The sequence below is a fragment of the Apteryx mantelli genome, chromosome 4, assembly GCF_036417845.1.
Source record: "Apteryx mantelli isolate bAptMan1 chromosome 4, bAptMan1.hap1, whole genome shotgun sequence".
NCBI lineage: Eukaryota > Metazoa > Chordata > Aves > Apterygiformes > Apterygidae > Apteryx > Apteryx mantelli.
In genome coordinates, this window is record NC_089981.1 from 87260574 (window position 1) to 87274555 (window position 13982).

At 66.7% G+C, this 13982-nt stretch overlaps 2 protein-coding genes across 2 annotated transcripts; one reads left to right on the forward strand and one right to left on the reverse strand.

Moving 5' to 3' along the window:
* Window positions 1–604: 604 nt before the first annotated feature.
* On the forward strand, window positions 605–9867 carry PYGL (glycogen phosphorylase L). Its single transcript, XM_067295181.1, has 20 exons — window positions 605–1028; window positions 1576–1677; window positions 2370–2448; window positions 2578–2681; window positions 3170–3301; window positions 3435–3546; window positions 3635–3717; window positions 4111–4254; window positions 4335–4427; window positions 5121–5267; window positions 5966–6129; window positions 6342–6456; window positions 6542–6643; window positions 6718–6865; window positions 6977–7035; window positions 7343–7484; window positions 8423–8630; window positions 8726–8860; window positions 9380–9446; window positions 9591–9867. Exons 1-20 carry the CDS (start codon window positions 786–788, stop codon window positions 9765–9767), a joined length of 2556 nt encoding a protein of 851 aa, XP_067151282.1. The 5' UTR covers window positions 605–785; the 3' UTR covers window positions 9768–9867.
* A 568-nt stretch (window positions 9868–10435) lies between these two features.
* ABHD12B (abhydrolase domain containing 12B) lies at window positions 10436–13443 on the reverse strand. Its single transcript, XM_067295182.1, has 11 exons — window positions 13025–13443; window positions 12762–12881; window positions 12285–12315; window positions 12069–12114; window positions 11855–11984; window positions 11712–11752; window positions 11496–11575; window positions 11099–11181; window positions 10908–10986; window positions 10673–10797; window positions 10436–10517 (listed from the first exon to the last, which is right to left on the reverse strand). Exons 1-11 carry the CDS (start codon window positions 13384–13386, stop codon window positions 10496–10498), a joined length of 1119 nt encoding a protein of 372 aa, XP_067151283.1. The 5' UTR covers window positions 13387–13443; the 3' UTR covers window positions 10436–10495.
* Between the last annotated feature and the right edge of the window lie 539 nt (window positions 13444–13982).

Genomic DNA, 13982 nt, shown 5'->3' on the forward strand with positions numbered 1-13982 from the left:
CCGAGCGGAGCGGAGTCGCAGCGCAGCGCAGGGCCGCCACAGGTGCGCGGGGCCCCGGCGTGTCCCCCCCCCCCCTTGCACGGTCCCGGGATTCCCCCCCCCCCCCGCCTTGCGCTTCCCGTTTGGAAGTCCCTGGGATCCCCCCCCCCCGTCCCTTTGCAAGTCCCCGGGTGACCCCCCCTTGCACATTCCCCCCACACACTTGCACGTCCCCGCGAAACCCCCCTTGCACGTCCCCGGGATTTCTCCTCCCCCTCCTTTGCACCCCTCCCCCCCTTGCACGAACCCCGGGATTCTCTCCCCTCCCACCCCGCCTTGCACTTCCCGGGATTCTCCCCTTGCACATCCCCCCCCCCTTGCACGCCCCCGGGGTTCCCCCCTTTGCACGTCCCCAGGATTTCCGCCCCCCCCTTGCACATCCCCCCCCCCCTTGCACCTCCCCGGGGCGGGGGGGGCTCTGCACTGCCCCGGGGCCCGTCCCCTGCTGCTTGCTCCTGCCCCCCCCTCCCCCCGCCGGGGGTGGCCCGCCCCCTCGTCCCTGTCCCCTCCCCGCGCCCCAGCCCCGGAAAGGCTGGTCTTGCGCGCCCGGGGAGGCGCCAGCCCGGGGCGGAGGCGGAAAGGACACCGGCTGCCCGGCGCCGCCGTCCCCGGCCCTCTGCCCATCCCCGTCCCGCCGCGCCGCCCCCGTCTGACCCGTCCCCATCCCCGTCCCGCCGCCCCGCGCAGCCCGCCCGCCCGCCGGCCTTCCTCCCGTCACCATCGCCATCGCCACCGCCACCGCCAAGATGTCGAGGCCGCTGTCGGACCAGGAGAAGAGGAAGCAGATCAGCATCCGCGGCATCGTGGGCGTGGAGAACGTGGCCGAGCTGAAGAAGGGCTTCAACCGCCACCTCCACTTCACCCTGGTCAAGGACCGCAACGTGGCCACCCCCCGCGACTACTACTTCGCCCTGGCGCACACGGTGCGCGACCACCTCGTGGGGCGCTGGATCCGCACCCAGCAGTACTACTACGAGAAGGACCCCAAGGTGGGCCGGGGCGCGCGGCGGGGGACGGGGACCCGGGGACGGGGCGGCGGAGCGAGGGCCTGGGCGGCCGTGCAGGCTGGGGAGCAAAACCTCCCCGGTCCCGCTCCCGGTGCGCGTGCCAGCGGAGCAGGGGGGGGGTTTCCTTCTGAATTTCGAGGCTGTTCCCGATGACTTTGCTAAGTTCAGCGCCCGGACTTTAGCAGCCGAGGCCGCCGTCGTTCGCGTTGCAAAATAAACAGCGGGGAGCTCGGCCGGCTTTCGCGCAGCCCGTGGAAACGCCGTTTGCCGCGGCGCGGGGCTGGCGCGGGCGCAAGCGCCAGGAGCGCCCGGGAAGCCTTCTAGGGCGATCCGGGGCTCCGAGAGCCGGAGGCGGCGGCGGCGGGTGGGCGCGGGCCCCCTCCGCGCCGCGGGAACGGCCGCCGTCCCCAGCAGCTGCTCCGCTTCTCCGGCTTTCCTCAATCGCCCCCCGGAGCCGCTCCTCGGTGGGGAGCGCGAGGCTCCTGGGGGCCCCGCGGAGCCTCACGCCGGCGCCGCGTTCCCGTTGCAGAGGATTTACTACCTCTCGCTGGAGTTTTACATGGGGCGGACGCTGCAGAACACCATGATCAACCTGGGGCTGCAGAACGCCTGCGACGAGGCCGTCTACCAGGTGAGCGCGGGAGCCGCCGCCGCCGCCCGGCCGCCGGGAAACCACCGCGCTTGCCGGCGTCTTTGCAAAAAACCGCCGCTCGCCCTCGGCGCGGGCTCCCCGCCGCTCCTGGCCGCCGGGATGCTGAGCCGCCGGGACGGGCCCTGCAGCGCTTGAACCCTGGGGCAATTACGGGTTGCGCGAGCGAGGCCGTTACTTGCCGGCGGCGGTGGCGGAGCGCAATAAAACGCAGCCCTGGCCGCCCGGCCCTTCGCCCGCGCCCCCGCTCGACGCCGCGGCGCGGTGCCCGGCCGACTTGCAGCGGTTGCGCAACGCCCTCAAACGACCGGGTTCAAAGGGAGAGCAATTCCTCTCCATTTTTTTTTTATTATTTTCTTTTTTTTTTATCTGTTAACCTTGCAAAAAGGGCAGCAGCGAGGCCCCAGGTGACTTTTTAGAGGCAGAGAGCCCGGGGGCACCGCACAGCCGGGCGAGCGGAAGGGCCCGGCTTATCCGGAGGTCTCTGCGGCACCCACTAGGGAAATCCTCTGTGCCGGATGCACGGAGCCGCCGGCAGCCAAGTGCCGAGTATTTCTAAAACACTGCTGCTGATGCAAAGCTAGGAGAAAAAGGGGCTTTTGGGTGCAAACGGCGGGGCCGGAGGCTGGCGCGTCCCCCCGTAACGCCCGCCGCCTTCTCCCGCACGCCCGCAGCTCGGGCTGGACATCGAGGAGCTGGAGGAGATCGAGGAGGACGCGGGGCTCGGCAACGGCGGCCTCGGGAGACTCGCTGGTGAGCTGCCCCCCCCTCCCCAAAAACGTCTCGTGCCCCGCGGGGACGGTGGGACCCAGCCCTGATGGGTTTGTGTCCCCGGCTCCCGGGGCGGCCCGGCTCAGCGCTCCGCTCGGTCGCCCTCGGCAGCCTGCTTCCTCGACTCCATGGCCACGCTGGGGCTGGCGGCCTACGGCTACGGCATCCGCTACGAGTACGGCATCTTCAACCAGAAGATCCGGGACGGGTGGCAGGTAGGGGACCGGGGCGCCAGCCCTCCGCTTCCCGCCCGGGAACCGCTGCGGCCGCCACCCAGGGCGGCATCCTCGAACCGGGATGCAGTCGGGCCGTACGGATGCTCTCCGTGCTCCTTGGCCCTGGCGCCAGAGCCGCCGCTGTGATCTTTAAGGACGCTTAGATGTTTTCCTGAACCTGTCTAACTCCTCGAGCTGGTGCAAGCGCTTTGCCCGGCTCCCCGGGGCCGGGAGCATCCCGGTGCCGCAGCTCCCGGGGCAAAAGCATTAGTCGCTCGGCCGAAACGGCGCGGAGGGGAGCAGGCTCCGGTTACGGCACGCTCTGCTAGCGAGCCGGGAGCTTCGAGTCCTCGAGAGCCCCTTTCGCACCTTCCCCGCTTGCCCTCGGTGCCTCGCCGGGGCCGGGTGCTTGGGGGGGGGGCTCCGCTCCGCGCCGGGTGGAGGGGGGGGTTCGGCGGCCCCGAAACGCCTGGGGCCGCCCGCGGCAGGTGGAAGAGGCCGACGACTGGCTGCGGCACGGCAATCCCTGGGAGAAGGCGCGCCCCGAGTACATGCTGCCCGTGCACTTCTACGGCCGGGTGGAGCACGGCCCCGGCGGCGCCAAGTGGGTCGACACGCAGGTAGGGGAGCTTCTCCCTTGCGCCCCCCACCCTCCATCTCCGCGCCGGGTTCCCGCGCCGCCGAGCATGGGAAAACGGCGGTGGCGGCTTTGCCCGCCGCCGGCCGGCCCCCGCTGCCCTGCCTGCGTCCCAGGTGGTGCTGGCTCTGCCCTACGACACCCCCGTGCCGGGCTACATGAACAACACCGTCAACACCATGCGGCTGTGGTCGGCGCGGGCGCCCAACGACTTCAACCTCCGCGACTGTGAGTGGCGGCGGTGCGGCGCGCGGAGGGGGCCGGGGGCCGCGGAGGGGGGGGGCCGCGCTGACGCCGTCCCGCTCCTCTTCCGCAGTCAACGTCGGCGACTACATCCAGGCCGTGCTGGACAGGAACCTGGCGGAGAACATCTCCCGCGTCCTCTACCCCAACGACAACGTGAGTCACCCCCTTGCCGGAGCGGGGAATTCCCCTTTCCCGGGCTGCCTGGAGCCGCTCGAGCGGTTGGGTGGTGGAGAAACCTCCTCCAATCGCCAGGAGGAAACGTTTGAATGGTCTCCTACCGCAGAAGCGTCCCCTTAGGTCCCAACAAGGAAAATCGGGGCCAACTGCAGCAGGGTCGAGCATTTGGCCGTGCAGCTCCCTTGCAGATCGTCCATGGCAGAACAACGTGTTCATGTTTGGTGCTAAATGGACGGTGGCTTTATTTTCGTCTCAGAATTAACCCCTAGGCGTTATAACCCATCTAACTTAGCTTCCCGTTTCCCGTGGCACCTTTCCTTGTGGCCGAAATTTTCCAAGCAGGGCACTCAACCCCCTTCTCGCTTGCAGTTCTTCGAGGGCAAGGAGCTGCGGCTGAAGCAGGAGTACTTCGTGGTGGCTGCCACCCTCCAGGACATCATACGCCGCTTCAAAGCCTCCAAATTCGGAAGCACGGAGAGCGTCCGCACCGTCTTCGATTCCTTCCCCGACCAGGTACGAGCCGCGCCGCGAGCAGCCGGCTTTGCCGCGACGCGAACCCCGGGGGCTCGGGCGCTCACCTGCGCTCTCCGCAGGTCGCCATCCAGCTCAACGACACGCACCCCGCCATGGCGATCCCGGAGCTCATGAGGATTTTTGTGGATATTGAAAAGCTGCCTTGGAGCAAGGTTTGGAAGAGATGCCTGGCTTTCCGGCTAACTCCGCGGGGCGGCCCTGTCGCTTGGGGTCCGTGCGGATGCTTGCGGCGTTGGCACTGCGTGCGCGCGCCCGTCCCCAACGCCCGCTCTGCTTGTGCAATGGGTGCTGCACCCTCCTACGCGTGCTTTCGGACCGTCCCCTCCTCTGGTCCTGCTCATTTCTCCTTCCCCAGCCCTCCGAGAGCGGCAGGGCTTCGGCCAAGGCCCCCGGGCAGCGCAGAAGCCTTGCTGCCGTTTGCAAGGGTGGCGTGAAAGCAGCCGGGATGCACCGAGCTTCCGGAGGGCAGGAGAGCAGCAGGGTGCAAGCTCCCACGGGCACCCCCCAGCTTCCTCCCGTAACCAGAGCAGGAGCTGGGGAACCAGTTTTGTAGCCGCCAGCGGGGCCCGTAGAGTGGTTTGGAGGAGCCGAGGTTGGGTTTGACAGGTATTGACTTGGGCAGACACCTCCCCTTCTGTAAAGAAATGAGTCACGCAGCCTGCAGGGCCAAACCTGCTCCACGTCCCCTTGCTGGAGAGGGGTGAGCCCGGCCGGGCAAAGCCGCTGTGCTGGGTGTCGCTGCTGTCGGAGGAGCCGGCAGGGCTCGGCCGTGCGGCTGCCCGTGGCCTCCAGCGCGGTCTCTCCCCCCCCCGCGCCACTGACCGCCCCGCTCTCCCGAACGGCAGGCCTGGGACATCACCAAGCAGACGTTCGCCTACACGAATCACACGGTGCTCCCCGAAGCCCTGGAGCGCTGGCCCGTGGACCTGATGGAGAAGCTGCTCCCCAGGCACCTGCAGATCATCTACGAGATCAACCAGAGGCACCTGGACGTAAGCGCCCTGGCGCCGCGCGGGAGCCCGCTCCGGGAGGGTGACGGGGACGGCGTGCGTTGCCCAAGGGTTAGCGTGATGGACAGACCGGACTGAGGATGGTTTGCAGCTGGATGGTGCTGGTGGCTATTTCGGGGGGGTCGGTGTGCAGGAAGCAGGCAAGGCGGTGGGTGGGAAGCCCTCCCTGCCAATGTGTTCCCATCCCGCAGCTAGCGGCTGTTTCAAAGGACTTGGCCCGTTGCCGTTCTCCAGGGGCTCTCCTGGAGATGCAGCTCCTTAGGAAAGCTTACGGCGCTGTAGGCGGAAAATTCCTCTCCCTGCTGGGAGACAGGAGCAGCTCTGGGGATGGAGGGGACACAGCTGTCCCGCAGCATCTTCCAGACCCGAGCGTCCCACCATTGATTTGGGGTGGGACGGATCGCTCTGCGATTCCCTGCTTGACCATCACCCGGAGCAAGCCTCCCCAGGCTGCCCACCATCCTCATCCATGAGATGTCAGGGAAAAGGCAGGATGAGTCCTGCTGCTCCAGAGCCCACGTCCCCATCTTCTGGCCTCGCGCGCTAGCACACCAGTCCTTCGCTCACCTCCGGGGCTGGGTCCAGCTCTCCGGGCCCTCACTCCGCGCCGGGGTCAGGTGTGCCCCGAGTGTTGTTGGCGCCGGCGATGCTGACCGCGTGGCCTGTCTGGCACCCCGCAGCGCATCGCGGCCCTCTTCCCCAACGACATCGAGCGGCTGCGGAGGATGTCCCTCATAGAGGAAGAAGGCACCAAGAGGATCAACATGGCCCACCTCTGCATCGTCGGCTCCCACGCCGTCAACGGCGTGGCCAAGATCCACTCCGAAATAGTCAGGACTCAAGTGTGAGCGGTGGGATGGGGACGGCCGCGGGGCGGGAGGAGGCGATGGCGCGAGGTCCCCTGCGCTGGGCCAGGGCTGGAGACCTGAGCAGGCAAGAGGCCGTGCTTTGAGCTGGAGACTCGCCTCGCGTTTCCTCGTCTCGGAGGAATGCATTTTAGCGGTTTCTGGCCCCGTGAGCACGTCAGCGTAAAGCAATCACCTTTTGCGCTCTCAGGTTCAAGGACTTCGCTGAGCTGGAGCCGGAGAAGTTTCAGAACAAGACCAACGGCATCACCCCACGGCGCTGGCTGCTGCTCTGCAACCCGGGGCTGGCAGAGCTCATCGCGGAGGTACCGGCCCCGGGGCGGCGTGGGGCCGGCGGGGGTGGCTTTGGGGGGTCCCCGCGCTCAGCGCCTGCCCGGGTTGCTCTTGCAGAAAATAGGGGAGGACTACGTGAAAGACCTGAGCCAGCTCACCAAGCTGCACAGTTTCGTGAACGACGACATCTTCATCCGGGAGGTGTCCAAAGTGAAGCAGGTGAGGGGCGCGGGGCGGCGCGGGGCGGCGCGGGCTGGGCCCTGCGGGTCCTAACGCGCCGCCTCCCTCTCCAGGAGAACAAGGTGAAGTTCGCGCTCTTCCTCGAGAAGGAGTACAAGGTGAAGATCAACCCTTCCTCCATGTTCGACGTGCACGTCAAGCGGATCCACGAGTACAAGCGGCAGCTGATGAACTGCCTGCACGTCATCACCATGTACAACCGTAAGCTGCCAACGTATGCCCGGAGGGGACGGGCTGCCCCGGGGGTGCACAAGCCCCCGTTGGAGCTGTAATTAAGACAACGGGTAACACCAGTGCTTCTACCTTCCCCAGGCATCCGGAAGGACCCTGCAAAGCTCTTTGTGCCCAGGACAGTCATCATCGGAGGCAAAGTAAGTCAGAAGGGGAGTTTAGGCACTTCGGAGGAAGCCCATGGAGATGTCCTAAGGGAGATGTCCTCCCAGAGCCAGGTGCCTTAAGCCCACCAGGGAAACGCTGGGGCAGCGCTTGGTGGCTTCAACCCAAGCAACACCCTATTGCCCGGAGCTGTGAAAGCCCCGAAAGGCTTCGTGCCGGCAGGGGGATGTGCCAGGCAGAAGGTGCAAGGTGTGGGTTGGATGGGCGGTGGGAGCAGGACCGAGCGGTACCAACCCGGGCGTGTGGGAGCAAGTGGGTCCTCAGGAAAAGCTTTTCTCCTAGGCTGCCCCAGGCTATCACATGGCTAAGATGATCATCAAGCTCATTAACGCCGTGGCGCACGTGGTGAACAACGACCCCGTGGTGGGAAGCAAGCTGAAGGTCATTTTCTTGGAGAACTACAGAGTCTCGCTGGCAGAGAAAGGTAGCGTGCTCCGGCGTGGTGTCTGGGGAGAAGGCGTCTGCCCCGTGGCCGCGGCCCGGGGCTTCGGCATTATAAGGCAGCGGGTCTGATTTTGTTCAGCACAGACTCAGCGTTGGGTTTGGGTTTGTTTGTGCAAATTTTGCTCCTCGCGAGTATATACAAAGCAGCAGGGGAGCAAATGCCTCGCTCTGAAGAGCTGGAGCTATGGATATGCTCTGCTTTAACTTGGACCAACAAGCTGGCATTAGCACTTGGTGTTTTCCACCTTGTTTAAGACCAAACCGAGGCTCCTGCATGGGTTGTTGCCCCAGAGCTGCTTTAACATCATCGGGTGTGTTGAGGAAGCTAAAACCTCTTGTGCTAGCTGGGGGTCACATCTTCCTGGGCAGAGAGGCGGAGGCGGATCAGAAGGTAGAACTGAAATAATAGAAACATCCTAAAGCCGATCATGTTTCAGACCCGCGGAGAGGAGCGATCTCTTTTCAGAGACCTCCAAGCAGAGCCCGGTCTTCCCTAATAGGCAATTTATTTCGTTTATGCTTCAACGAGGAGCCTCACGTTCAGCTCGTGCAAGCGGAGATGGAGGGGCTGCAGATGCCAGCTCCCCCCTGCGTCTTCCCAGGGCAGCGCGTAGGCCGGGACATCCCCTCGCACCTAGCAGGAGTTGCAGGACGCCCAGCTAAATCGATAAAGCTTCAAATTGACCTTTTCTGGAAGCGTTGCTTCTTGCCGGGGAAGCTCGCGCCTGTGCGTCCTGCTACGGAAGTGGAGTTTCCTTGGTGCCACGTTTGGTGGACACTAGCAGGGAGCTCCCGTTGCGCAGATAGCCAGTGCCACGGCCAGCGTCACCAAGGCTGGGCCACGGCCAGGCTGCTCCTGACTCCGCCACGATCCAGCACCGGTAACCACAAACCCTTTTCCATGTGTTTTCTCGGCAGTGATTCCTGCCACGGACCTGTCGGAGCAGATCTCCACCGCGGGCACCGAAGCGTCGGGTACGGGCAACATGAAATTCATGCTCAACGGGGCGCTCACCATCGGCACCATGGACGGAGCCAACGTGGAAATGGCCGAGGAGGCCGGAGAGGAGAACTTGTTCATCTTCGGCATGAGGGTGGAGGACGTCGCGGAGCTGGACCGCAAGGGGTGAGGGCTGGGGACGCGGGCGCCGGCGTCGCCTGGCCGGAGCCACCGCAAGGGCTCGCCGGGGCGCGGAGGTCCGACGGTGTCCTTGCGCCCAGGTACAACGCCCAGGAGTACTACGACAAGCTCCCCGAGCTCAAGCAGGCCATCGACCAGATCAAGAGCGGCTTCTTCTCGCCCAAGGAGCCCGAGCTCTTCAAAAACGTGGTGGACATGCTGTTCCACCACGACCGGTGAGGCGCGGCGGCAGGTCTCTCCATCGCGGTCCCGGCCCCTGGGAGCCAAAGCCACCGCCAACCGCGGTGCCTGCTGCCCCTGGGCTAGCGATCGCTCGTCTGATAGGATCCCATTTTCTAGCCCCGGTGTTGCGCGCGTGGAAGAGCAATTTGTGCTCCGCTAGCACGAACGTGTCCCTGCGTATGGTCCTTTACGTGTTTGCTGCACGTAGGACCCGGGAACGTTAAGGCCGAGATGCAGAGCCTTTCCCGGGCAGGTGCCTTTAGGTTTCCCAAGGGGCTTTTATGGCTGGAGCGCTAAGCAGCCGAGGGCCCTGGGTGGTGGATCCGGACGTGTTTTAATGGCGCGCTCCCTGGAGCGGCACGGTCTCCGCCTTGGGGGTTTGACGCGTTCCCGCTCGGGAAAGCCCGGCGCCGGCCCCGAGCACCCGACCCGGCGTCTCCGCTTGGCAGACGCCGCAGGAAGGTGCCACGTATCCCTGCTGCCCCTCACCTGCCCTCTCTGTGCTGCGACAGGTTTAAAGTTTTTGCGGATTACGAGGCTTACGTCAAGTGTCAGGAGAAAGTCAGCGAGCTCTACATGGTGAGTACGGGGACGGGACCCACCCGGTGGCCAGAGCCGCCTCTTTCGGCGAGGCTACGACCGTCCCGGGCTCGGCGGTGGCGGCGGCGGCGGTGGCACCTCCGTCGCGCCGCCCCGCACTGACGGGCACCGCGGCCCCCGCAGAACGCCAAGGAGTGGACCAGGATGGCCGTCAGGAACATCGCCGCCTCGGGCAAGTTCTCCAGCGACAGGACCATCAAGGAGTACGCCCGGGACATCTGGGGCGTGGAGCCGTCGGACCTGAAGATCCCGCCGCCCAACGAGCCCCGCGACGGCGCCGCGCGGCAGGCAGCCGCGTAGCCGCCCCCACCGTAAAGTCGTCCGCGCTGTTTAGCCTCTGTTTTAGCGCTGCCGGCTTTTCCAAGGACGGGGTGGGGGAGGATCTTTTTTTTTTTATATATATATATATATATATTTTTTTTTTTTTTTACGGCTCGCACGGGGCGCAGAAAGCGAAACCGTTCCAACCTGTCGCTTGCGGTAGGTGCTAAAAATAAAAGCGCCGCCGGGGAGGCGGAGGGGTTGGGAGGCGGAGGGGGCCAACCGCGCCGTGCTCTTTTCCCAGAGCCTAAAAATTAGGGAACGGGGCTCGTTTACGCAGGAAGCTAACGAGGCAAAGCGGGCCTGCAGGGCCACAGCCTGCCCGAGCCGTCGGCATTTGCAATCCTCCCCCTCCCCGTGCACCGTCACCTCCGGGATGATGCTGCTTAACCCGAAGTGACTCTTCGGCTGGGCCCGGCGCCAGCTGCTCTGCAAACCCCTGCGCAGCTCGCGCCGTCCCCGCTCCCGCCACCGCTCGCGGAGCCGCCTGCGTGCGGGAGCGATACCTAGGTCGCGGCGATCTCTCCGGCCCCCGCTCGTAAGCCAGCCGGGAGTAATCCGCAGCCTCCGCGACTCGGCAGCGGGGTTAGGAAGCGTCCCAGTAGTTTTTTATTACGTAGGGCAGGAGGTCCTGCGCCGGGGCGAGCGCTCGGTGCGCGGCCGGGAAGGGGGGGGGGGGGGACGGCGCGTTCGCTGCACCGCCGGCATCACTTCATCTTCAAGAAGTCCCTGCAAGAAAAAAAAAAACGCAATAAACCTCGCACTTTCCCACCGCCGCCTGCTCGCCGAGCGCGTGGCCCCACGCGCGCGGATGCCGGGAAGGGAGCCGGAGGGCACGTCCCGGGGTTGGGGGGGGGGGGGGACCTCCCCGAAACGGCGCTTACTTCACGAGGGCGGGCAGCTCCGGGTTGGACGAGATGTAGTCGTGGCCCAAGCCCAGCTTCTCGGGGAAGGTGACGAACTTCACCTTGGTCTTGTCGGCGTAGGCGTCGCGCGCGGCCTCGAAGAGCTGCCGTTTTTGGGGGGGGGGGGGAGGTCAGCGGGGCGGCCGCCGGTCCGGAGCCCTCCCGCCGTGGGAAAACCACGCGGGATGCTGCCGGCGGCGGCGGTGGCACTGACCTTGCGGCCCAGGTGCGGGGGCAGGACGGCGTCGTCCTCGGCGTGCAGGATGAGCAGGGGGCAGGACAGCACCTTCACGCTGCGGGCGGCGAGCGGGGGGGGCGCTGGGCACCGGGCGCCGCGCCGCCGAAAAGAACGGGATGGGGGGGGGGGGGAAAAACCGAGCGCCGGGGCCGCGCGCGGGCACTCACTTCTCGTCGCTGCGGAAGAACATGCCGCCCAGCGCCATCGAATCCAGGATGAGGTACTCGAAGCCCGGGAAGTGGCGGTAAAGCTGCGGCAGAGGTGGGGGGGGGGCGTGGGAAAGCTGGCGGCCGCCCCGGGGCGCGGGAACCGGCATGCCACGGCCACCGGGGCAGCCCAGGGGGTGGCAATAGCGTGACCCCCCTCCTCCTCCTTCTCCTCCTCCTCCTCCTCCTCTAGCTGATGAAGGCCCCAAAACCGTGGCCTGAGCCCCAGCCGTACGTCCCGGTGTTGCAGCGCTTCGGCACGCCGAGCTCCCCCATTACTGTCCCCCCCCCCCCCAAACCCCGCCAGCGCAGGCGCCGGGGCCCCCGCACGCGCTCGGCGCTGCAGGTCCCACCTCACCTTGGTGATGGAGACGTAGGCGGCCGCCTCGCGGATGTTGGTGTAGGGCGACTCCAGGACCACGGCGTCAACCTGGACCCCTGGGAGCGGAGCAGCCGCGGGGGCACGGCCTCAGCCGGGGCGGGGGGGCACCGCCGCGGGGCTGCGATCCCCCGGCCGCCCGCCTCGCTCCGGGGGCCGGGAACGGCCACTCGGCCCATCGGAGTCAGACCGTACCTCTGTCTTCGTGCAGCTTTCGGGCGGCGTTCGTTGCTATCCTGCAAAAAAGAAGGAGTCGGCGCCGGGCTCGCTGGGCGGACGCCGGGCAGCTGTGCAACATCTGCACGGCCGGCTCCGGAGGCGCGCGGCGCCGCACCGACCCCGTGCCCAAGGAGTGTCCCCAGAAGATGACGCTGCTGTTGCCGCTCCGCGCTTTCACCCAGTCGTAGAGGGCCAGGACGTCGGTGGTGAAGCCGCTCTCGGTGGGGTGGCCGCTGGAGTCCCCGTAGCCTGCGCGGGACGGCGCCGGGCTCAGCGCCGAGCGGGGCCGCCGGCCCGGGCGGCTCGCACGGTTTCGGGGGGGGGGACCTTTACCTCGGTAGTCGAGGGCCAGGATGTGGAAGTCGGCAGCGCCCATGAGCTGTCGGAGGAGTTGCACAGCGCGATGCCAGATTGCACAGCGCGACGCCGGCTTGCACAGCGCGACGCCGAGGGCAGCCTGCGCCACCGGCCCCCGGCACGGACGGACGGGCTCCGTCTGCCGCCCCCGCGCGCGCTCTCCCCGGGCGCCCCCGCGGCGGGACCGCTCACCTTCATGAACTGCACGCGGTGACTCGAAGCCCTGCGGGAAAGAGGTTTTTGCGAAGGGGTCGCCCCGAGCCGTTTCTTCTCGTGCCCCCCCATGGCAAGGGGACGCTTCCCAGCGGCAACGCCGCACGGGAAGCCCGCGCTTCCCTTTAGCTCCAGGAGACTTTCCCTCTTCCGCGCTCACAGCTGGATAGAGTCTGAAACCGCTGCAGCGGCCCTGCTCCGCTGCACCGAGTTTGTTCGTTCTCTCAGCAGACCCCAGCCCTCCGCGGGTGGGATTTCTCCCTTCCTCCCACCCTGGCCATGCTCCCTCCCCTGGCATTTAACGCATTTTTTTTGGGAAGGGGTCCCGGCACAGCCTTAATGCATTAAGTGCAGCTGGGGGCGAGCAGCCGGGAAGCATCGCCGCTCACCGGGAAGCATCGCCACAGGGCCACAGCCGGCACGGCACGGCACGGCACGGCACGGCACGGCGCTCACCTGGTGCCTCCATTGCCGTGCAGGTAGATGATCACGGGATGAGCATCGCCCAGCGCCTCCTCGTACCAGCCGCGGTCCTTGCCCCGGGCCTCGGCCGCCCGGCTGCCCGGCGCCGTGTGCCTGCGGGGACGGAGCGGGGACGCGAGCTTTTCACGGCTCCCCGCGAGCAGCTTTCCCGCGCCGCCGCTCGACGCGGGGCAGGAGCTCCCCGTGCCGCCGCGCGGGCCGGTGTCGGAGGACGCCGCGGAGGCTCTGCTACGCACCAGATGCCGACGGTGACGTTGGGCTCGGTGGTGAGATACAAGTTCACCGTGTTGTTCAGCAGCAGCTCCGGCTGTTGGAGGTCCACGAAGTAGGGGAACGCCACTGGGGGAGAAGGTCCGGCCGTCAGCGAGATCCCGGGATTCCCCCCGCACCCCTCGCTCCCGCTCCAAGCCGGCCAATTCCCAAAGCGCCCCAGCCTCCGAGGGCCGGCATCTTTTCCAAATACCTCCGGCCCGTTTCGTTCCCGACTTCGGAAGCGGTTCGGCCGAGTTCGGCCGCCCGACGCCTCCTCCCAGCAGCCTTTCCGGCCTCTCCGACCCTTTGCCTGCTCAGATGTGTTGCAACTCGGGGCACCGAGCATCCTTGGCAAAACACCGCCTTGTTACAGCTTGCAAAACCGCGAGGCATGAGCAGGAAGGCTCCTTCCTCGCCTCCTCCACGAGCCGAGGGCTCGGAGCAGTTGCCACATTTTGCATTTCTGAGTATTCCCATTGCTCCCTGCGTATTGGCGGGCTTCGCTCAGCTGCCTGCCCGGGCCACTTCCCAGCTCCCCAGAGAGGGGCGAGGAGCCGGCGGCGTCCCAAAGGCTCATCCCCCCCGGAGCGCCGAGCCGGACCCCGGGGCGCCAGCTTTCCCGCAGCCTCGGGACACTCACGGAAGTTGAGGAAGGCAAACTTGGTGAGCAGCACAGGGAAGAGGCGGATGAGGAAGGGCACGGACACGTAGATGAGGACGAGGTCCAGCAGGAGGGTGCGGAGCTGGGGGCGCCAGGCCAGCCAGCCCCTGCAAGGCAGGGAAAAACCCCGTTAGTGCAGCCCCCTCCGTCTCGCAGGGGTTCGGACACGCCGGAGTCGGAGTCGCCCTTCCCAGCCCCCCTGTTCGCGGACCCTCTGTGCTGGAGATGGCACCACCAAACCCCAGCCCTTGCTTTCTAGCTTTGGGAAAGCAGGTCCGTTT

What these genes read in the sequence shown, in the direction of transcription:
- PYGL (XM_067295181.1), top strand. Translation starts at nt 786, where the DNA reads ATGTCGAGGCCGCTGTCGGACCAGGAGAAGAGGAAGCAGATCAGCATC. An exon ending in GCGACGAGGCCGTCTACCAG is followed by an intron (nt 1,678 to 2,369) that starts GTGAGCGCGGGA and finishes GCACGCCCGCAG; the next exon opens with CTCGGGCTGGACATCGAGGA. An exon ending in CGGCCTCGGGAGACTCGCTG is followed by an intron (nt 2,449 to 2,577) that starts GTGAGCTGCCCC and finishes CGCCCTCGGCAG; the next exon opens with CCTGCTTCCTCGACTCCATG.
- ABHD12B (XM_067295182.1), bottom strand. Translation starts at nt 13,386, where the DNA reads ATGCTCGGTGCCCCGAGTTGCAACACATCTGAGCAGGCAAAGGGTCGG. An exon ending in AACGTCACCGTCGGCATCTG is followed by an intron (nt 12,882 to 13,024) that starts GTGCGTAGCAGA and finishes CCGTCCCCGCAG; the next exon opens with GCACACGGCGCCGGGCAGCC. An exon ending in CCTACGTCTCCATCACCAAG is followed by an intron (nt 11,182 to 11,495) that starts GTGAGGTGGGAC and finishes CCTCTGCCGCAG; the next exon opens with CTTTACCGCCACTTCCCGGG.